Source organism: Lonchura striata, chromosome 5, assembly GCF_050655825.1.
Source record: "Lonchura striata isolate lonStrDom1 chromosome 5, ASM5065582v1, whole genome shotgun sequence".
Classification (NCBI taxonomy): domain Eukaryota; kingdom Metazoa; phylum Chordata; class Aves; order Passeriformes; family Estrildidae; genus Lonchura; species Lonchura striata.
This window is the reverse complement of record NC_140707.1, coordinates 41,225,383-41,247,842: the sequence shown is the minus strand read 5'-3', so window position 1 is coordinate 41,247,842 and position 22,460 is coordinate 41,225,383. Positions and strand designations below refer to the sequence as shown.

The window sequence follows — 22,460 nt, the reverse complement described above, 5'->3', positions numbered from 1 at the left end:
ACATCATTTATTTATTGATACCAACTCTCTCCTCTCTCAAATGCGTAACTACGTATGTATGTATACATATATATATTTATATACAATTTGCAGCCTTGTATATACACCTACATGTAGGTCTGTACATCCTATATATATGTGTGTATTTATATCTATATTTGTAGATATATGTATGTATATGCATACCAGGGTGAAGTATATGTAGAGGGTCATACAGCTATGGGTACATATACTCGCACACACACATGTAGCCCTGTACGTGCACCTCTGCGGCCGTGTGTGGGTGCATTTACGAGTGCACCGCTGCGGCCGTGTGTGGGTCCATTTACGAGTGCACCGCTGCGGCCGTGTGTGGGTCCATTTACGAGTGCACCGCTGCGGCCGTGTGTGGGTGCATTTACGAGTGCACCGCTGCGGCCGTGTGTGGGTGCATTTACGAGTGCACCGCTGCGGCCGTGTGTGGGTGTATTTCTGAGCACACTCGCTCCCACGTCCGGCCGCACCGACCCCGCCCCTCACGGACCCCGCGCCCGCACAGGGGGCGGAGCTCCGGGCAGGAGCCAATCAGCGCCTCGCGAGGCGCGAACAAGGGGCGTGGCCGATATGTGGGAGCGGGGCCGGAGTGTGGTTGGTGGGGGCGGGGCTTGTTCTGCCCGGGCTCTGGCGGCGGCGTCAGGCGCCCCAAACAAACATGGCGCTCTATTTACATTCCACCCAGGCTCGGCCAATGGGCGGGCGCCTTGCCCGCGTGCCGGGCCGGCGGCGCGGTCAGCTGAGGCGGCGCCCAAGATGGCGGCGGCGCGGGGCGGCGGTGCCGGGGCGGAGCTGTAGAGCCCAGCTCGCCGTGCCCCGCCAGGGAGCGCGGCATCGCCCTCGCGTGTGTCACCCCGCTCCGGGTCACCCCGTCGTCCCGGGAAGATGTATTCTTTTGGGAACGAAGAAGCGGATTCTCTGGAACGTCTTTTCGGGTTTTTCTGTGCGTGCGTACGGCGCGGGCACTGGGAGTTCGCACAGGCCTGCGTGCCTCAGCTGAGCCGGTGGCACGGGGACGGCCCCGGGAAGGTGGAGGCAATTCTTCAGGCTCTTGTAGCTTGTCCCGTGGGGGTAAGGTAAGTAAGGTACTGCTCTGGGTCCGTAGACTTGAATGTGAAATGGGGAGGAGCAATTGGCTTAGTGCTGGCTGTGGGAGACAGGTAGAATCAGGGAAGTAGCACTTAAGTGCTGAGGTGTCTTGTGATGCTGTTCTCTGAACTTTGATGTCTTATCACTGACTAAGAATTTAGCAGGCTGCCCATCCCACCGGGATAACGAGTTGTGTTCATTTACTTACCTGATATGGTGATTGATGCAAGCTTAAAACTACTTGGAAGCATTTCAGAGCTGATTTTGTCAGACTTTACTGAGATAGAGGGACCATCTCTTGAAATTATATTCCGGTGACACGGAGCTTTGGTTAGTTTAGAAATGTAACCACCAAAATCAGTGGTGTAGTTATTTGAAATGTCATCTTGTTTCCAACTCTTGAAAAATCTCCTAATTTCTAAACCTGCAATGCTAAGAAGTTCAAATTATGCTGTTGATTTCTTGTTTCGCTCACACTGTAGTTTGGAATGGCATCAGTTTTACTCAATCCCAGTTACGTTTTATCTCTTACTTTTTATTTATTCAGTTAGGTGTACATGAAGGCTGACTTTCTAGCACTTCAGGAAATATTGGTATTTCCCCTGTCTAATCAGATGATCATACTTCTTCACATTAAAGTTTGTGTAACATTTCAGTAAAGGTTCTAAGAAACAATTTACACTGACAGCAGCTGAAGGAGTCTGGGGGAAGGTGTGCTCCTGGTTAGATGAATATTGCTAACAGCCACATGAGACATAAGAATTTTCAATCTTTTGATCTTTAATAGCTAGGCTATCACATTTAAAGGTTTTAGTTAGGAGTTCTGAGATTTTGAAAGGACAGGAAACAATATTGTGCTTTCTCCTCTTCCTGGTCCCTTTGACAGTACTGAATATGTTCTCAGCTGTGTAGGATGTTGAAGTACTGGAAGATGTGAAATGCTGATGGAAATTAGAAGGATTCTTTGTTTAATTAGTACATTGCTTCACTTTTGTTTTTGGACATAGAGCTGCTTTTGGGTCCTGTGACCTAAAACTTCATTTTTTTGGTAGAAATAGACAGAACAGGAAATAGCAGTGTTTAGCAAGTGGTCACATTTCAACGAAATCTGCTGAAGTGCTCAAAGAGAGCTGTACAGACTGAACTTTGGACCAGAACTAGATTTCATTGTTTTGAAGAACTAGGCCAGTAGTATTTGGCCTATCTAAAAGCAGTTATTTGCACAGAAGAAATCACTGAGTTGATGTGCAAGAACACAAATATTCTGGTTTCTCTGCATTTTCTTCCTTTGTGTTTGGCTACTTACTTGTGTTTATCTTACTCAAAGAAATACAAAATCAAAATTATCTCTGCCAGTGTTTTCCTGGATCTTGGATATGGAGTCAGCCTTGTATAATCCACTGTATATGCTCCTTGCTTTTGCAGATGGGGACAGAATTCTAGCCCATCAAGAACTGCATGGCTTTGGCTTCTTGTGCTGGAAAAATGGCTTGCCATGAATCAGGTACAGAAACATCTTGATGACTTACAAATGCTCTTTATAGATCTGATTTCCAAGTGCAGAATATCTCCCTAGTTATTTATTTAAATGTAGGCTTTCCCATGTTTCTTGGAATTAAGTTTGCTAGGTTTCTGGAGACATGCATTGCTTTTGCTTTTACCAAATTTATCAAGAAAGAACTGTAATATTCAGACTGAAGAGAAAAACTAGGGTTTTTTTTAAAGGTATTAGAAGTTAACATTTTAGCTTTTCACATTAATATAAATGCAAATCAGGAGTGTATCAACTTCTGCATTTGTGCAGCACCTCTCTTACATTAAAGATTAAATAGCTCAGGCATCAGACAATTCTTTATAAGTTTTAGATGGGGAGGGATGTGCATACTTCTTTTTAGAAGTAATTTGTCCTTGGCACTACTTAGACTTGCATTTTGTAATTTACATTCTGAGGAATTGATGGTTTTGTGATTCTTGATGAGGTCTGTTTCCACATGTGTGGTTAAATAAAATCAGCTGGTGCGAGAGCAGAACCTGACTGGAATAACCTTTAATTGAGCATTAGGTTCCTTCAGAGAGATCAGTCTGCATCAAAGTGTTAATGAAATAGCTATGATTATGTTTATATGCTAATGTCAATAAAAAGTTTTGTTGACTAATATATTACCCATTCTTATATGGTGTCAGAGAACTGTTCCAGTTGCTCTTCAGAGAGAAACGGAATTTTTATTGTTCTTGGAAGAGCTAGAGAAAGATGTCTCTGAGGAAGTCCTAAAGGTGAGCTACTTCTGTGCCCTATTTCTTCTTGTTCTGCAGTATGCCCAGCTTCATCAGATCAAAGTTAATGCTTCCTGCTAACTGCCTGAGATGTTAATGTGTTATTAATCTTCTGGGCAACTGAGAGAGAGTGTAATTCAGATCCCTTTGTGAAGTTAATCTGTGCCTGCAAGTGATTTCTCTGGCTAGAGTGGAGGCTGCAGGCAGGCAAGGAACAGGTTTTTCTACATACTGTTTTCAACACACGTCAGTCCTGACTGCAGCTGCTTGCCACAGTCTTCAATCTATAGACACCTGCAAAAATCATAAACCTACAACCCAGTGTGAGCCAAAATAAACTCTAGTCAGTAAGCACATTATTTAAAGTATGTGTATTTTCTTTTTCTTTCTTTGGAGATCTTAATTTTCATCTCCTATGCACCTCTTTTCCCCCTTTGTGGAAGTTTTTGGATACTCTACTATTACGGCTCACATTGCCTAGGGATTGGTATGATGTGTGTTCTGAGGTCCAGGATCCATTTTCTTTTATTAATTAGAAGATTCAGGCTGATTATTTGAGAAGTATGTAGAAATGTGCAAAGATGGATTTCTATTAAAAGCAAGTATAGAGCAGAATATCAGCAAAGTTACTAGCTGTAGAACTGTCCTAATTTGATGTTAGTTGCAACAGTTTTGGATCTGATGTGGTATGTGAAATGTCATAAGATGTTGCTTGTAGTCCTACAGATTCTAACTCCTTAAAGATACTCTTTTTTGGTTTGTGTGTATTTTAAGAGGAAAATGAAAACTTATGTTCAGGGGCTATTTCAGCTTAGGAAAAGTTGTTCGGTATTTCACTAAGGATACAGAATAAGCAATTACAGGATGAAAGCAAGCAAAGTAAACTTAATGTTGATTAAAATAAATCTGCTTGAAGTCTGTTAATGAATAATTAAGTCTGTGCATGTTACTGTCTCATCTCCAAGGTCATGAATGATTCCACCATTGTCTGCACTGTCCACCAGTGTTGCACAGAAACATGAGATTCAGCAATCTCATATCTTTGTCACAATTTCTTTAAGAGACATGTTGGTAGGTAGAGTTACATTTTGATCCAGCAAATAATTTTAAAAAAAATGTATTGTGGTCTTGCTTTCTGTTCTCATTCTTTGTGCACAACAACCACCTCTCCCCTATATAATCTCTGATGTGTCTCATTCAGCCAAGGGCAGCACTCACATAATTCCAGGAGTGCCAAAAGTGCTGCTTGAGTGCTATTCAACTGGTTTGTCCCTCACCTTCCCAACTCTTCTTGGGTGGGTTAATTGGGATTTTTTGCTTGTTTTCCCCTTCCCAGTTATGAAATTGTAGGTTTGCTTCTGATAGCTAGAAAAATTATTGTTGCTTAAACAAAGTCTGTGAGATTGCTTCTGAATCTGTTGACCAGTTTTAACCAGACTTAAAAATTGATGAGGATGATACAGTTGGTGGATAGATGGTACAAATCTGGAAAAGTAGGATAAAAAAAAAAACACACATCATTATGCTCTTAGAGACCTATCAAGGTACAGTTACATTAGGATATTGCTTAGAGGTAGAATATGGCAGTGCTTCAGCCATCCCATAGGCACTGCTATGGTTCCTTGCTTGTATGTGATTTTTATAGTGTATTTGTATTTTACAGGATTCTTTGTATTTTGTTCCATATTGAGGCATATCCTCTCTTCTAGGAAAGATATTGGACAAGGTGGACCATTATTAGTGGATTTCTTTAGTAGTATGGTGTTTCTAAACTGATTTATCTGCTTGCTTTCAAGTTTCTTCTATTTTTTTAATAATTAATTTCCTATATTAATGTAGTCTGAAAGGCTTACTCTTTTATTATTTTCCCACCAGGAACTGTTTGAAGCATTTGAGTGCACGCAGAACAAGCCCATCACAGACAGCAAAAGAAGAGATGACTGTTCTCACAAATTCAGTTTGGATGTTGTTTCAGCTCTCCGGAAGCTTTTGCTGCAGGCTCCCCAGAGGGCAAAAGCCCTGCTGGAGTTCTTCCAGGGGGAGCAAGGCACACACAGCTCCTCACTCCAGCAATATCGCTCTCTACAAAACATCTTTGTCGAGTTTCTTTGTGACTCCTTGAAATCCCTGCAGAGGCTTCAGAGCAGTTCTGAGCTTTCAGCTGAACTAGATAAAAGAGAACTAGTAGATACAATTTATGCTGCTCTCAGTATAATGACTTTTGAGGTGGAGCATCAAGCAGATGAAATAAAGCACTTATTCAGGGAGCTCTTGGATATGTGCTGGGCTGAGGGGAGCCCACTGAGGGAAGAGAAGCTACTAAACTGTATGCTGAGGAAACAGAGCCATGGCCTGCTAAGCCTCTATAGCACTGTTCTCACAGAAAGAACAAGAGAAAAGTTTTTGTTGTCAAAATCAATACAAAAAGGTTTGTTTCACCCTTTGCTTTCTACTAATCTGTTTAACAAAACCGTTAAGGCATTAAACAGACAAGTAGTCAAGAAGTCAGGCAGTGCGCTTGCTAAGGTGCCTTAACAAACCATGGAGTCTGTCGAAAGATTAGGCTAAAATGATCCTTAAAGCAAGGAATTGGCATAGGAACACTGGTTCTCTCTTCTACACTTCTGCAGTCTATGATGTGTTTTGTGATCACTTCCTTTACCACGCCTTGTTCTCTATTTTAATATGCTCAGCATTTCTCTTGATGAAAATCTTGCTTGTAACTTCAAGTTTGCTACTCCATATGTATACAGTGTTGTTATTTGTTCACCTCCAACTCAGGGTTATCTGTGTTGGAGTATGTTCCATTTCTGGCCAGTAGCTGTTCAGTCACTTCAGTAATCCCAAAATGTTCAAACCCCTTAATACTGGAAAAGAAAACTTATCAAAGTGGAAGGAGCTGTGGAGAAGGGTGATACCCCAGCAGGAGAGAAGATGCACTTTGATACCTGCTCGCTTGCCAGAGCCCAGCTGTTGGTTTTGTACCAACAATGGCTTCACAGCCTCTGTCTAGCTGCCTGTGACTGCTACATTTAGTTGTAATTGGATCATCCTGATGGGTCTCTTCCAGCTCAACATATTCTGTGATTCTTTGAGGATCGCAGCTGAAGCTGAATGGCAAGTGATGCCCATGACCTTGTCAGTGAAGTGGCAAGGAGGGAAAAGCTAGAATGCCTACTCTCTTTTGCTTACCTCTGTTCACTGTGGTATAAGTCAGTGGGGTCTGTATCCTCACTTCTCCTTTCACTCAGGGATGGCTGAAGGGAAGCTTAGGCTGGTGTGGCAGACTAGAAATTCTGATAATAGCTATAATTAGTGCTTCCTCATGGGGAAAGAGAAATTGAGATCCACATACCTTCATTCTCATTGGGAGTAGTTTGGGTCTCCCTTTGCACAGATCTGAGAAGTTCCAGTGCTGGATAAGTCTTTGCTAAAACCCTGCAGAGTAGTGCAGTGTCTCGAGCACAAGTGAGAATTCATGCAGTTCACAGATAAGGGTGTGCATGGCTGAAGAAAGGCAGTGTGACCTGAGCTGGTGCAAACAACCTGTGTGCTGAGCAGGCTTTTGCTATGTTAGTGATTGTTGATACAGTTTTTCTGGTTTTCTTTGACCTCTTTCAAATTTCTTTGCTTGGTTTTCCTGTTGCTCAATAGTACCATGTAACAACTGGTTAGTGCTTGAGGAAATGCCGAGTGTTTCTCAGTTTAAAATAACAGCAATTATGATTCTCTCAGAGGTACCCCTCTCTACTGTTGTGATGTTTTTAGGTTCATCTGAGCAGCTGGATACAGAGCGAACTGTGATGAGTTTGTTCTCAGATCCCAAAGAAGCTCCTTGTTGGAAGACAGCCTATTTCTACTGCTTGAGCAGCAGCAAGCACTTTCTGGAACAGATTCTGGTACAGACATAAAATTATTAACAGGGAAACCCAATGGAGTCTAAAGTCAGTTAGTCCCTGTATTGAGCATATCTCATGCACAGAAGCATTTTGTAGTCAAATACTGTTTGCCAGGAGTGATGACTAATAGGAGCGAGGAGGTAATGGTGATAACTCCCCTGCTTGAGCAGTGCAATAAAACTGGTGAGACTTTTGGAAAACCTTATCTGCGTGCAGACTGAAGATCAAATCTTAGATTAAATCTTCAGTCTCATTTTCTGCTTGTAGTTTTGTTGGATACACAATTTACTTCATGACCTTGAACTTGTTGCTTTCTAATGCTGGTAGACTTGGGGCACTGAGAATAGTTTGCACAGTAACATTTGTGGTAAAAATAGTCTGTTATGAATTAATTGATTTTTATGTAGGTGCATGGATAGAAGAAATAAAATACAGACAGGTGGTCACTGTTGAAGTGTGAGGTTTTAAGGTTGAGCATATTTTAACTTCTTCATAATGTGCTTGTAGAAATATTTTACATTATGTCCTTGACAGAAATGGAATAAATAGAAGGAATGCCAAGATAGTGTAGAGTGGAATGTGAGTTGGCTCTGCAGCAAGCATTTGAAAAATAGTGTTTTTTCCTCATAGCATCTTTACTAATGAGTATCCTGATGGCTTAGACAATATAAGTTTAGGGAAGTTCTGGGTGCAGAACTTCACCATTTTAATGAAGTTGATATTGAAATGACTACTTGCTTACATAATCTTCCAGGCATTATGGGTCTCCACATTTTAGAAAAATTAATGCTGCTTTCTTTTATTTTTCAGGTGACTGCATTAGCTTTACTAAAAAGAGAAGAGTACTCGGGTCTGAAGAGCTTGTTGAGGAGAGAATTCAACCCCCTTAGCCGCCTCTTGGTGTTGTTAGGATGGACTCATTGTCAAAGCTTGGAATCAGCAAAAGCATTGCTATGGACTCTACACAGAACTCAGGTAAATCAGCAGAAAGTAAGTGGCAGTCTCCCAGTCTGAGTCCAAATAATGCAATTTGTTTCCAAGAACAAGTAAAACTGGGGAGTTTTCAGTGAGAATGTCAGTCTTCCTTAAATTGAATTGAAAAAGCTAAGATACTACAATTGTATGCAGGTAACATTATGTAGGGACACTTGGCCTTTCTTCTGATTTCTTGGCTGTGAAGACAGTATGACTACAAAGGAGACTGAAAGTTTCTTGTGCATAAACTCATAAACTGCTTCTGCTGTTAACATGTGCAGCATAAAGAGAAAAGACAGCAATGGTTGTTGATTAGTTTTGAAAAGAGTTGGGGCATCTTTCTTTAATGTAATTTCCTTCAGTGAGTCATCCCTGGGTAGTGACTAATTCAGGCCTGAGTTTAACAACACGTTAGCTTGGAAATTCCCCATACTCTTTCTCAAAGCAAAGTGATAAATGACAAGAGCTGTGAGTAAAAGATATACCTTGTTTGTGGGCAGTCTTCATTTATGCAAAAGATACGGGGTTCCAGCTCTGAAGGTGTAGTTGCACTTCAGATGATGCCTGCTGGCTGGCTTAGATGTCAGAGGTGGGGAGATGAGGAAATTTGTACTGCTGGGTCACAGTGCAGACCTAAGCTGATATTACCTTAAGGGAGTTATTCTCTGTTGGTAATACACCAAAAGTCTATTCAGTGACTTCTGCAAAGTTAAACTCTTAGATCTGATTTTAGCAGGCAGTCATCTGTAGTAGAAAAGCACATGCGAAAGGAGAATAACCATCTGCTACCCAGTATGTCATTTTCTGAGTACATTATTAGTTCTAGAGATTACATTTAGACTGTTACTAAGAAGCATTTGTTTGCATTTTATAAGCTATTCTTGAAAAGGAAGGTAACCATCTTTCTATGGTCTGTAGATGTGCCAAGGGGAGACTGACTGACTTTTATGTTCTGTCAGAATAGCCCTCCTTTGCTGTCTTTGTAATTAATCTGGCAGTTTTCTGTATTTGAAATTTATTACTAGATAATAAAGTCTTGCAAACAAGCATGTGTGACACAAGCTTTGTTCTGCTGTCTGGATGGGGGATTTGTTGTAATGAGATTTTTATTTGTCTTTCCATGTAGGATCTGTGCAATGATTCAGTATTGAAAGATTTTTGTGATGGGCTGTGGACTCATGTGGAAGTTCTTGAATGGTGCATGCAACAAAACAGGTAAAATGATCAGAAGAACTTTTTCCAAACAGTGTTTCCAAATCTCCCTGTTAAGTCAGGTTACACATGCAAATATTGAAGGCACTATTTTCGTGGCTAATCATATAATAGTGACTGTATATACAAGCTTTTGAAGTTTCTCATGGGTTGCAGTTATGTGCTTTGTTGCTCTTTTTAATTGCAGTAGTTTAGTTCAATCAGAATTAGAGTGGGAGTTGTGTCTTTAAATATGACTGAGACTTAAATCAGTGCCACCTCTTTGTTCTCTCTTGTAGTATTACTGTCCCAAGGAAGGTTCTGTTGCAACACTTGCACAATCTGGATTGCCACACTGTGGTGTATTCTCTGCATCATCTCTCCAATCTTGTGGCCCTGAATGAAGATGATGTTATTGAGCTTCTTCAAAAAGTTCCTGCTAGAGACCAGCAGATGCAGGGTAAATGTGTAGGGCTGTGAGAACACAGAAAACTCACAATCAATTGAGGATGTGTGTTCAGTACTTCTGGCAGGATTTGTTCTCTTGACCCGCTTCTTAATTGTGGAAGATACCAGTTACTAGCTGTTTTGTGGAAGAAATCTAGAGAGAATGTGGAAATTATTTTAGAAACCTTTTTGGGAGTAAATTATCTTTCAAGAAGGAGTTGTGAGATCTCTTTGATCTCAGTAAGACAGATCTCTGAAAGCTTTTTCAAGATGCCCTTGCCATCTTTTTCAAGATGGTAACAAGACTTTGCACATGCTCATGATATATGCTGCTCATTGTAATTTCTGTACTATGTAACACCTTTAGTTTGAAAAGGAAGTGTATGGTTTGTATTTCAGTGCACTTTAATTGAAAATCAAAGAGAAAAACCAGACGAAATTGACAATATCTTGTACTACAACATCTTCATTTTAGAAAGAGATAAAAAGTGGGTTTAAAAAATTCTGATATTAACTGTTACCAAACTTAAATTTAGTATTTAAATCAGTAAGACTTAGCTGCAACCTGTGTTTACATCACTCTTCCCTCACTTCTCTCGTCTTCACATGTTCCAGTTGGGTGCCTAAAATACCTGCAACTGCTAAACACATTGGATCGCTTACAATTGTAAGCAAGTCTCTTTGGATACACTTTTGATTGCAGCCTGTATCCAGGTTAAGCTGCTACAATTTTAAGGCTGTTTTTTGATAGGGCCTCTTAGTAATGACAAAGAAGTTCTGTTTTCCTGTGTGTCCTAGAACCTAAGAAGCTAAAATATTTATTTTCTAAATATTTCTTTTATGTTTGTGAATTTGGACATGTGTAATTGCAACCTCAGTGATGGATCTTGCACAGATTTTTCCAGATTGCCTTGTGAGAAGCAGGTTTTTATTCTTCCATATCATGCTATTTTGCTGTTGATTTCTATTCCTACTTCTGCGAGTTTTGGTGTTAAAATTATAATGACACTTGTCTTGAATAATCTTAAAAGATGTAGATAGATATAGATCCTTATTTTCAATGTCCTGCTATCTAAAATAGTGTTGTTGTTGCTGGTATTGTGTAGTTTTTTAAACAGTTCTTACATTTTAATTATTTTCTGCTTAAATTCTGTCAAAGTCTTTCAAAAACAGGAAGAGGCAGCCCCATGATATCTTCTGGGAGTTGCATGACTGTAGCAAAAGAGCTCTAGCTGCAGTTTCTCTTCATTTTTTCATGTTGCAATAATTTATAGAAATAATTAATGGAAGACAAATCCTTCTTCTCTTTTCAATCCAGCAATTATTGCAGAATTCAGATGATTCTGTGTAAGCCCATCTTAATAGAATTTCCTTTAAAATAATCTATTTTGAGCCTTAAAGGGAAGAGAGGACTCATAAACCTTTGTTTTGTCAGATGTAGTAGGCCTTTTCCTCCCATCACCCCATATGCTTCCCCTTCTTCCACTTCTTTTTACTACGTATCTGTCAGCTGCAGTAGTGAAACCAGGGTAGTGGTAAACAGTTGGGTTCAGGCTGTGCATAACACTGGTTTTGATCAGTCATGGTGAGCAGCAATTTCCTCATGAGTTACAGTATTCAAGAAAAAGGTATTAGTATTTCTGCATAGGAAAAACAGTGCTATTAGTTAAAGGATTGTTCTTGTTGGTGTAAGGAAAGTGTAAGTATAGGGAAAAGGATTGGTTTAGGTACAAATACTGAGAGACTTAACTCACTGCATCCAAATTTTTCCACATGTTAGACAAAAGTGTATTAATTAAACTTATTTTTTATTACCAGTATCTGTCATAGTATCTCCAGCTAACTGTTTCTCTTTTCCAGAGTATTGTATTTACCAAACTTCTGGCTTTACCTGCCTGAAGTCCTCTTAAGGCAGTGGTCTTGAGAGGTACTTGAGTGTTTGCATATTAGTGTAGAGCTTCTGGGCAACAGTAGAATTTCAATGGATGTATAGATTCTCCAGAGGATTCATATGTGGATGTCTCCTCAGTTCTGTCTGCTAGCTACATTATATTTTCCATCACTGTCACTGTTTAGAATGACAGTGATAGGAAATAAGTGTTTCCAACTGTTTGTGCTCTCAGTCCTTTTGCTTTGGCTGGTCTGTAGTTTTCACAAGAGTTCAGACTAGTGCTTTTCTTTGCAATCATACTCAGACTTTGTGGAGGACAGTGCTGAAACAGTCTTTAGGTTAGGTAATTCTGTTCAGTTCCATAATTTGGATTGTGGACATTGTTAGTACATTGTGCTTCGTACCTGTGCTTTGTTTAAAAAAAAATAACTTGGCAAATGCTTTTCCTGCTTGACAACAGGCAGAGGGACAATTCATCACTTGTATAAGAATACAGGACAGTGAATTCCAAGCACTAATTTAACACTGTTTGTGGTTGTCAGGGCTTTTTTTTCTTTCTTTTTTTGTGGGGCTCTTTTTACCTTTCTATAGTAGATGGATAATTAATCTAAACTCAGCATAACAGAATGCATTACACTATATTGTGTTCCTGGGTGAGGGGGATGATGATTATGACGTGATTTTTACAATTTGCAGCTGTCCTGTTCTGTTATACTGAGAAGGGATCATGTCTCTGGCATGTGATACCTTTCCTCAATAAAAAAACCTTAAGGGGAGAAGTGGGTGCAGTACTTCTCTAGTTTGCCTTTATCATAAATATGTGAAGGGAACTATGGGACTGTACTTATTCTCTAGTCAGTTGCAGATAGTATTTGATCTACTCTGTCATCCACTGTGAATCAACCATATCCATTTATTAGTACAAATCTGAAGAGGTGGTGGTACTCTAGTCTTACTACAGTCATAGCCTGTCTACACCATTTCCCTACTCATCTACTGTGTACTATAACACAGACTTCTAAGAGGCTGAAATGAAGCAGGATTTGCCTCTGTTGTAAATGTAGCAGTACAGCTTAAGCACGTGCTGCTAATGAGAGTCATTGTGAGTGAATTTGCTCATTATATGTTGTAGTCAGGTCCTGCTACACAAGTTCACAGAAAATTTCATTTTTAGAAGGGGATACAGACCTGACTTTTCTGTGCCCATCCATTGTGGGTTGGGTTGTTTGGGCTTTTTTTCCAAAAGTAACAGTGAGATAGATCAAAGCTGAGACAAAAACAGCACGGGGGAAGAAAGACTGGATAAATATTGCTGTGCAGGAACTGCAGGAGAAAATTAACTTGTTTTCTTGTTTATCTCCTACCCCCTCACCTCCCTCCACAGCAGCCACACTCCCTAACACCCTGAGTCAGCAGCGCAACCTGGCACTCTTCCGAGCATTCTGTGCCATGAAGTATGCAATCTATGCTCTCTGTGTGAATTCACACAGGCATGCCAAGTGCAAGGATTGTGTACACAGCCTTCTTGGTGATATCCCTGAGGATGCAGCTTCTGGAGAACCAGCAGGTGATTTGCCTCCTTTCTCATGTTCAGTTACGTGTGATTCTCCATGCAATTGCTGAGGTCTGCATTATCACTTAGTATTGGGATAACATTGCACCCTGCGTACATATGGTATTTTATTCAGTGGGCCATGGATGCTTTGCAAGGAAGCAAAATGGAATTCCTTTGAGGTGTTGCTATCTTTAGTAATAATAGATATGAATAAGCTATCAGCCTTGTTTTAAAACATTTAAGGCAAATGTACAAAAAATACAGTGCTAAAAGGAAGTGATGCTAGATATAGGGTCATAGTAACAGATAATTTTGTAAGAGCTTATGATTTCCCAGAGCTGAAACCGATTTAATGGCTAGAATTGGTGGAATCTGAATTTACACATCATTGAACAAAGTGATAATTGGCATTGCTCAGAGGGAGGAGGCACACTACCTTCCTAAAAGTAAAATGTTGGACATATTTTTACTCGATTTTTGGAGGAATGATTTGGTCTGATCCACTGGGCCAATTTCCTCTTCTGGGATTTTCTTAAAAGGCACAAGTTGGCACAAGGAATCCCTGAAAAATGTAGTAAATGCTCTTTATGTTTGTTTATAATTGTACAGATTGCTCTTCAGTATTTCCTCAGTACATTGCAAAGTGTCAGCAGTTCTTAAGGAGTGTTCCCATTCCTCTGCGCCTGGAGGTTTTGGAGAATATTTTCTCCTTGCTTTTCATTTCCTATAATGACCTCTATACTGAAACTCCTCTACCTGAGAACTATGCAGAGGATGAAGACCTTGAGAAAAAGAGTGCTACTCTGAGTGTAGAAGGCAGTGATAATCGGTGGTCTTCCACCTCACAAAGTCCACAACACCTGACAGAGGCTGAAAAAAAATCAGAGAAGCATCTGCTGGCTGCACAAGCAGTTCACACAGATACCAGAGGTCTTTGCGACTCTGTGTTAGGTGGCAAAAGCCATGAAACCTCTAAGCCAAGCTGCCTGGACCTGAAACACTTCACCAGTGGTATTACTGGATTTCTAGTGGATGATGTAGCCATGGAGGCCTTCCTCACATTGCTTCTCAACCACCTGGAAGAAATTCAGAGTTCTCTCCCGTGGGACTCCAGTAATGTGCTTCGTGAAGAGCTGGAGCTTGTTGAGTCCTTGAATCTTTCTGCAAGCAGAGATGCCTTTGGAAGTCGCGTGTTACAGTTCTCCAAATACCTTTCTGAAGCTCACTGGCGATACAAAGTGGTGATGAGTAACAGAAATGCAGGTGGGCTTTGTATTTGACACTTTCTGATATGTTACAGCTGTCCAGTGATCTCAAGGCTAAATTCTGTGAGCATCTTACTAAGGGAGCACATTTTGGCAGATACTGAGAAAGTGACCTGCTTGGAGACCACATGGTGCTTACACCATTTTCCAACAGAAGTGATCTCTATTCTAATCAGAAAATTTGGGTAATTTTCTCATTTCCCTCCCCTTTGTGGATGTACTGCTTCTTTTGTCCCACCCCTTTGTCACAAGTCACACTGCAATAATATGAAGTGACATGGTGGTTTTGGATCCAGTGCAAGCCAAATGGTCTCAATTTGTTTGTGGATAGTGTTGATTCAGCCTAGTCTGGAAACATGTTAGGAACATGTATCAGAGGAAGTTGTATTATTCTGGATGATTGTTGAAGTAGCTTGAACAAAACACTCAGAAACCAGTTTCCCACTCTTCTCCATAGCCCATAACTTGTTAGCTCTGTTGATATGAGATTTTGTCATGTAACATGTAGCTTGTTGTATATCTCAGACTTTTGTAAGCTTCGTGTTCCAAGAAAGACTTGGAAGTCTGGACCTTAAATATTGCAAGTTTCCAAACTTGTGTTCAACTGTTTGTCAAGTCTCCCTCTATAAAACTATTTGGTAATGTTTCTGTTTAAATATTTCACAGAACATCAGCTTGCAGCCTCCAGGAGATACTTCTCTTTAATCAGGTGCTCCAGCTTTAAGAAACGAAGTAGATATCAGAGGTGCAAGACAGGTGGGTTGAAAAAGTGTTTTGAAGAAGGCACTTCTGAAATGGGCATAATTTTGCTGAGCTCATAGCTGAATGTAATTAGATTTCATGACCTAAGAGTAGAGAACTAGATTTATTTCCTTTCGTTTTCTAAGTGGTTTGAGGTGTCAGTCCAGTTCCACTTAGATTGAGGCTGTCTTCTAAAGCTCATCTGCACAAATAAATTCTTCTAAGAAGAATAACTTCTTCCAGTCAAGTCTGATTTGGGGTAGGGGAGAACTTCAACTACAGGACTAATTTTTCATTTTCTCCACTACATCCCATAACTGTTCAGTATATTATCATTCCTGTTGCAGTATTATCTAGGATGTGAATTAACAGGAATCTGTGGCATAAATTGGCAGCCTTAGGAGAAAGTCATGTTCCTCACCTTTTTACTGTTTAGCTTTGGAAAGGCATGTCTGGTTTTGGAGTGGAATATTCCAAAATAAAAAACTTTGAAGTATGTGACGTGAGTCACTGATGGGCCACCCAGCATAGTCTTAGCCTATCATTTTCTTCAAATGAGCAGTTTTTGCATTTATCATAGATGTCGGTGGTGGCTCATTTGCGAGATACTCTTGAAGATCCTTTAAGGTTGCTAAATGTGTTATTTGCAGTAAGTTTTAATTTCCTTGTCTAGTAAAAGTACATTTAATGTGCTGATTTTGATTTGTTTCCATTTTAGAGGGGAAAGAGGGAACTTCCAGTCCATCACTAGAAAGCACAAGTAGTGAGCTAAGCACCAGTACCTCAGGTAATAAGCCACAAAAGTAGTATTTATTTGTCTTTTTAACATGCATGATGAATAATTTGCTTGAGTAGTTAATGTGAATTACTGCTGTGTGCACGACAGAATTATCTCTTTTCGCTTCTCATTTTTGGATGACTTTTGTAGTCAGAATAGCACATGTGTCTTCTGGAATAAGAGAATTAGATTTTTCTTGATATCTTTGCCTTGCTGGAAATAGTATGCAAGCAATGTAGTGATCTGCAAACCATCAAAAAAGCTAATGAACTGATAGTCATGTAAGCTAGGGCATGCTGGACTGATCTAATAGGTCAGATGCTTTAGACTTCTTCCTTGATCCGTACTGAACCAGTGCCTAGCACTGTGTGCATGTTATATAGCTGCTGAAAAGTGTTACATGGGAATGAGATCCAAACTGCAAATTCTGACCAAATAGTGAAAGGCTACAAGAATTTTTAACAGGATGTTTTTGTTGACTTCTTTACCCTAAAACTTGCTTGCAACTCTGCCCTATATTGTTGTGTTAAATATGTGAAATGCTGTTATCTGCTAGGTGGCTGTCATTTGGTGAAATGTGTTTTCCCTAATAGTATACTGATTAATTCTGTCTTGCAGAGGGAAGTACCAGTAGTGTGTCTGGCTTGAGTGATTTGGAAAGCAGGGCAAGACCACATCAGCAGAACTCCCTCATTCCTATGATGCTTTCCCCACCAGAATCACTGTTAGTTTCTTGTGTTTTGAGAGGGAACTTTGTGGAAGCCCACCAGGTAAATAAGATGCATGTATTTCCATTTTTAATTAAATTCCTGCTTCTTCTGTGTTTAGCAAACATAGGGCTTCCAAGTGAAAGGATCACTTCAGAACTAGAAGCAAGTGGAAGGAACAAAGATATTCCAAACCAACACCCCATGGATGCAGGGGTTTTTCTGCCTTGTTATGTAAAAATGCTTTCTCTACACCTGGGTTCTCAAAGCATGCAAATGTTTGATGAGAGCTAGTCAAGCATAGTGTTTCAACTGACTGAAGAACACAGAGCTCATCTGAAGTCTCATGAGGAAGCAGCATCTGAACTGCTTTATATAATCAGTTTCTCAAAACCATGACACTCTCCCACTTGTAACCATGGTAGAAACATACAAAGGTGTTCCTTACCCAGAGCAGTGATTACTTTCATTTGAAGGAAGTATGTTTTGAGACTAAATTTGTGGTATTGAAAACAGGCAGAAAGACTTGAAAATTGACAGTCTGCATATTCGTGTTTCTTTGCTCCCTCACAGCTGTGCATACCTTTCTTTGTGTGGCTTTTGAGCTGATGCTCTGAAAAAATATCTTGGGTTGAATCAATGAGTGGATCTTCGGTCAAAACTGTGACCTGGCTGAGTTTTGAATAGCCATACTGGAGCAGTTCATGTCACTTAAATATTGCATTAGCATCAGGTTACTACTCAGCCACTTAGATCTGTCTGATTCCAAGCATGCCACTTCATCCTTTCCCTACTTACAAGGCCAAAGGAGCATTTTGTTTTGCTTTGTTGCTTTGATTTTCAGTATCACTAGTGATAAAGCATTCAAACTTTGTTTGTGTTCTGTTGTCGGTTTCACAATGGGTTGCTTGGTTGTTAGTTTCATGCACAGCTCTGCTTAGCTATTCTATGTTTAAATTTTGAGAAGGTATTCCTTGCTGAATAAGAATTTATTTGAAATAGTCTGCTTTGGAGGCAAACTTGATAGGTATCTGTCATTACATAGTGTATTAAAATTGTGAACAGTTATTCTGAAAGGTGTGGGTTATGAAAATTAATTCAGCGTTAGTCCTGCAGCAAATAATAGGTAAGCTTTATAGTAATAGTTGAAAAACATCTCTGAGGGTCTTTTTTCTTCAGGTACTTAAAACTCTCTAGGAGAAAACCCCACCATTTCAGCCTGTTGTGTCTGTGGAGATGTTTTTCAGTTAAGGCCCCCCCGCCAAGCTCCTTGACCTTTGAAAACCTCATTTGACATGTCTGCACGCTCTGTAATTACAACTATTGTTACCTTTGAAAGGTGGCTATGATGTTTAATCTGGAGACTTCCCCTTGCTATGGTGAATTGGTTTTCATGGAACGTTACCAGGAGGCAGTACGAGAAATGGCAAGAGTGGAGCACAATATTGAGAATCAAGCATCAGATGGCACTGGGGGCATCAGGAAATCTGGCAGTGGCCGTTCAACACTGCAAGCTATTGGGAATGCAGCAGCAGCTGGTGAGGACTGGGCTTTTTGAGTTCTCATAAAGGGCTGGGGAGAAGTGAAAAATATGAGAAAGCAATTTAAATAATGTCAAAATGGGGGTAGTGTTTGTTCAGAAGGGTTAACTGGTGGTTCTTTGAGTTAGAAAGAGACTATGAATGCTGAAAATTTGCTGTTGATGCCCACTTAGTTGCATCCATTCTACAGTAATTGATTGACCCATGAAGCAGGCCACATATGAAATTATTTTCTATAAGGATTAAAAAATAGTTACCCATTACTGGATCTGATCTAATTGTTAACCAGTGATTGTGTGTTTTTGATGACACCTGTAGGTATGGTATTTTATTCCATCTCGGATGTTACTGATAAATTGCTTGCATCTTCTGGAAGTCTTGCCCCTACTCTTCAAGAAAACTTCTGGGTCAGGAACATCCAGCTGGAACATTCTGATCCTCTGCGAGGAGTCCTTGAGGACCTCAGTCCTTCAGCAATGGCAGCATTTGACCTAGCTTGTACTCAGTGCCATCTTTGGAAGACATGCAAACAGCTTCTGGAGACAGCAGAAAGAAGACTATACAACAGCCTTGAAACTCGGGGTAGGCTTTTGATTTATATGTTTATCAGCATGGGCCTGGGAACAGGAAATGCCTCTCTGTGCTGTGGTGTTTGTGCTAACACCCAAACCTTAATTAAATCTCATTTTGTGCTTTCATGTTAATGTCTCTTTTTTCCACTCCTAACTTTGATTTTTGTCTCCCTTTGCACAATGACTGTTCCAGGCCACCGACCTGACTTTGTTTTACTGCACTCTGAAGGTGTAAAGGGCTTTCCAGCAGTTCTCCAGCAAATAAGTAAAATTCTCAACTATTCCTGCACATCACAAGGTCAATCCAAACCAGGTAGTACACTTTGCCAATAAGGCTTTCTCTTGAAACGTGCTTAAATCAAATTCTTGTCTTCTTTGCAATGTAAGTTTGAACTTTCCATGTTTTAGCTTAGTATTTATAACAGAAAAGGCGAGGGGAATGTGACCCAAGTTCAATTCTGAATAATCTGAAATGCTCTGGTTTTTTTGTATTATCATGCACTTCTGGTTTTGTAGGCCTTCTTCTATGCAAAGAATACTTGTGTCTTTGTTATAGTTGCTGTTTTTTTTCTTCCTCTTTGTAGAGGTATCTGATGAGAAAATAGGGAGTCATTTTCGATGCAGTATTGTAGACCTTCTGCAAGCTTGCTACCCAGCCTTGACTGAAGAAAGTATTATTAATGAAATTGTTCTATCAAAAAACCTGGATCATATCCTAAAAGCACTGACATGTGTTGAACGTTCTGTGGGTGAGTTATTTTTGTGAACATAAGGTCTGATTGACATATGGATCTAAATTTTTGCTTTGGCCTTTCCAGAGAGCAGTAAACCTAGTAATAATGCTCTTCGACGTATCCAGAAATATGTATTTTAAAAATTGTAAATGCAAAGGGTAAAATTTATCTGTAATTCTTATATTTCTTTTCACAGCTAAAATTCTGAACTCGTCAGAGATGTTATTTGTTCTATTTCTATGCAGTCCTAGCAAGGAATTATTGTAATGTATTTTAGCCTGGCACTTTATAGATAATTAGGTATATTCTTATTCTTGATTTTTCTCTCTCTTTTTTTTTTTTAAGTAACAAAATGGAGATAAGCTTACAAAACCTTTGTAATATCATAATACCTTCCAATTTTCATAGGACTGTCATAAAACATCTTTTCCACAGTTGCTTTTTCTTACAGCTCTCTTAATTATATGGTGTTTTCTCTTCTATTTACCAAATTTCTAAATGGCTCTTAAAATATTAAAATATTAAATTAAATATTAAAATATTTAATGAGCAAAAATCTAGGAGAGCTCTAAGAGCTAAATGTTATGGAGCTCAAGGATTGGTCAGCACCTCTGTTTTAGAATAAATATGAATGACAGAACTAGATATATTTTAGGTGTCTGCCTTAATATAGTTCTAACCTCTCACAGCAATGGTTACCAATTTAGATGAACTATAGTTTTATTCTGCTGTGAAAAATTTATCTTGGTTTCAATTGAATTATAATGCTTACAGTAAAAATTTCCCTTGCTTTCAGTTAAATTATAATGCTAATACTGAGGTCTAATTGCAGAGAGGAAATAAAGCTAAAGGATTTCCCTCTTTCTCTCCCATCTCCCTGTCTCCTTTCTTCTTGACTTTCCATCCTTGAATCTTGTCTGTTCTCTTAAACCAGACTCTAAAGGGAGCCTGCTTGGTGCCTTGGTAGAGCAGGGATCTCTCAAACCGGTGGAGCTGGAGAAGCACCTGGTTTGGAACCAAACACAGCTCCTGCTGAGAACTCTTGACCAGCACACTCAAACCATGCCAGAGAACAACACGCAGACAAACTTTGTCAAGGCCTTCCTTGACTACATCACTACGCTGGCTGCTGTGGTGCTACGAAGCTTGAATGCAGAGTTAGGTAAGGGGTTTCTGCTGGAAAATCTGAGCCTAGGTGAAGATACTCAGACTGTGTAGTCTGGCCTAATTCTGGAAAGTAATTGTGCAAAAATGGTTCCTTGCCAAATGTACCTACTTCCTGTGCTTTAGATTTCAACTGAATATTACATTTCTTTTATTTTATAACACCTAGGCCACCCACAGCTCACATGAAAATAGTTGATTTCAGTGGGAAAATAAGAATAGAAATGCTAACTACTGACCCAGACTTTGCACTCCACTTAGAGTGGAGACAGAACAAACAGCCCTTGAAATCCAAAAATTCCTAGTGCTACCCCTGTAAGGTGAGATTGATTTTTGCATCCAGTGGATCAGCATACTGTATAACTTAGAGCTCCCTTAGAGGCAGCAAGCACTCTGCTGCTCCAAAGGGATAAGAAAAGAGTGTGTAGAAGGCCATGCAGAGGTGTAATGAGGCAGAGTTTTTTTATAGAATAGCAGATGATGGTCCACGGAAAGGAATGTACCATCAGCACATAAAGCTGTCAGAAGAGCAGAACAGTTCACTGTGCTAGGAGTAAAAATGCTTATCTGTGTTTTAAAGTTAGCATTAATTGAGCTGCACTAATGTAAAATACCACAGTACTGATTTTAGGGAATACCTTCCCAAGAGGATAAGACAAAAGGACAGAGATCTGTTTGCAGACATGCTGGTTCAGATCAGGTTACTGCCATGCCAGCTGTAACTTTGGTATGGACATGACTTAAGTCCTCACTGGCTAACTGCCAAAGCAAAAAATTGCACAAAAATATTCAAGGGCTGGGTGAGTTTGGGGGAAATTGTGTTGGAAGATTAAAGGAAAAGGTAAACTTTGGAGAATGTGTCCAAAGTTACTTGACATAATTCAGTAGTGGATATAAATGCTTTCCAGCAGTTGTGGTCAGGGTTTCACTCCTTTGTAAAAGTACCTGTACACCTTTGAATTCCCTCTGCCCTTGCTAACTGACATTGATAGAGCATGGACTCATCGATCTACATCCAGAGACTCATCAGGAAATAATTCTGCATGTTTTCTACTTCTCACCACAAGTACCTATTTTGGTGAAAGTTTGAAGTAGAGTTGCTAAACTGTTTGAACCTAGATCTTGCTTAAAGGATGAAGAATCTCTGCTCTACCTGTTTTGATAACTTGTCCAACATAATGTTGCCTAGATTGAGAGGCATATCATAATCACAAATGCCTTGCAATTTACTCTGGATTTTACCATTCTAATGTGAATTTAAAACTCTGTGAATTTAGTCAAAGTGGTTTAGCCTCAGGGCCTTAAAATTTATATTCCTAAAAAAAAGTTGCTTAGTGTATTCAGCTAATGTGTTTGTATTATAATAAATAGTCTGGTGTTTTTTTCCCTAAGATGTGTCTGCAGAAGTGAAAGTGGGAAACCCATTCATACTGTTACAACAGAGTCCATCTCAGCTGCTTTCCCAGGTTGTTTTTGAGAGACAAGTTCATCCTGACAGGTCAGTGCTTTTTCAGATTATGTACTCCTGTAGGTTATTTTGGTATTGGTGACTTTTACCTCAGCCATGATTAAGTTCTTTGGCTACTTATCACAGGTGGTACGGC

The 22,460-nt window shown here is 39.8% G+C and overlaps 1 protein-coding gene across 6 annotated transcripts in view; it reads left to right on the top strand.

The window, feature by feature from the left end:
- Positions 1 to 745: 745 nt before the first annotated feature.
- The window catches only part of ZFYVE26 (zinc finger FYVE-type containing 26), a 49,193-nt gene continuing 27,478 nt past the window's right edge, over positions 746 to 22,460 (top strand). For 5 of the 6 annotated variants that reach the window (XR_014956025.1, XM_085582055.1, XM_021537038.4 and 2 more), the window contains exons 1-19: positions 746 to 1,109; positions 2,548 to 2,626; positions 3,307 to 3,396; positions 5,272 to 5,824; positions 7,165 to 7,295; positions 8,106 to 8,270; positions 9,397 to 9,485; positions 9,761 to 9,921; positions 13,184 to 13,366; positions 13,964 to 14,617; positions 15,286 to 15,375; positions 16,079 to 16,147; positions 16,757 to 16,908; positions 18,185 to 18,383; positions 18,705 to 18,968; positions 19,152 to 19,271; positions 19,543 to 19,707; positions 20,627 to 20,854; positions 22,249 to 22,354. Coding sequence is in view for 5 of the 6 variants with exons in the window: in XM_085582055.1 (XP_085438181.1) it covers positions 919 to 1,109; positions 2,548 to 2,626; positions 3,307 to 3,396; positions 5,272 to 5,824; positions 7,165 to 7,295; positions 8,106 to 8,270; positions 9,397 to 9,485; positions 9,761 to 9,921; positions 13,184 to 13,366; positions 13,964 to 14,617; positions 15,286 to 15,375; positions 16,079 to 16,147; positions 16,757 to 16,908; positions 18,185 to 18,383; positions 18,705 to 18,968; positions 19,152 to 19,271; positions 19,543 to 19,707; positions 20,627 to 20,854; positions 22,249 to 22,354 (3,689 nt within the window). In the remaining variant the exon portion in view is untranslated. The remainder of the gene's footprint in view (positions 1,110 to 2,547; positions 2,627 to 3,306; positions 3,397 to 5,271; positions 5,825 to 7,164; positions 7,296 to 8,105; positions 8,271 to 9,396; positions 9,486 to 9,760; positions 9,922 to 13,183; positions 13,367 to 13,963; positions 14,618 to 15,285; positions 15,376 to 16,078; positions 16,148 to 16,756; positions 16,909 to 18,184; positions 18,384 to 18,704; positions 18,969 to 19,151; positions 19,272 to 19,542; positions 19,708 to 20,626; positions 20,855 to 22,248; positions 22,355 to 22,460) is intronic. The other variant, XM_085582054.1, reaches the window with a different exon arrangement.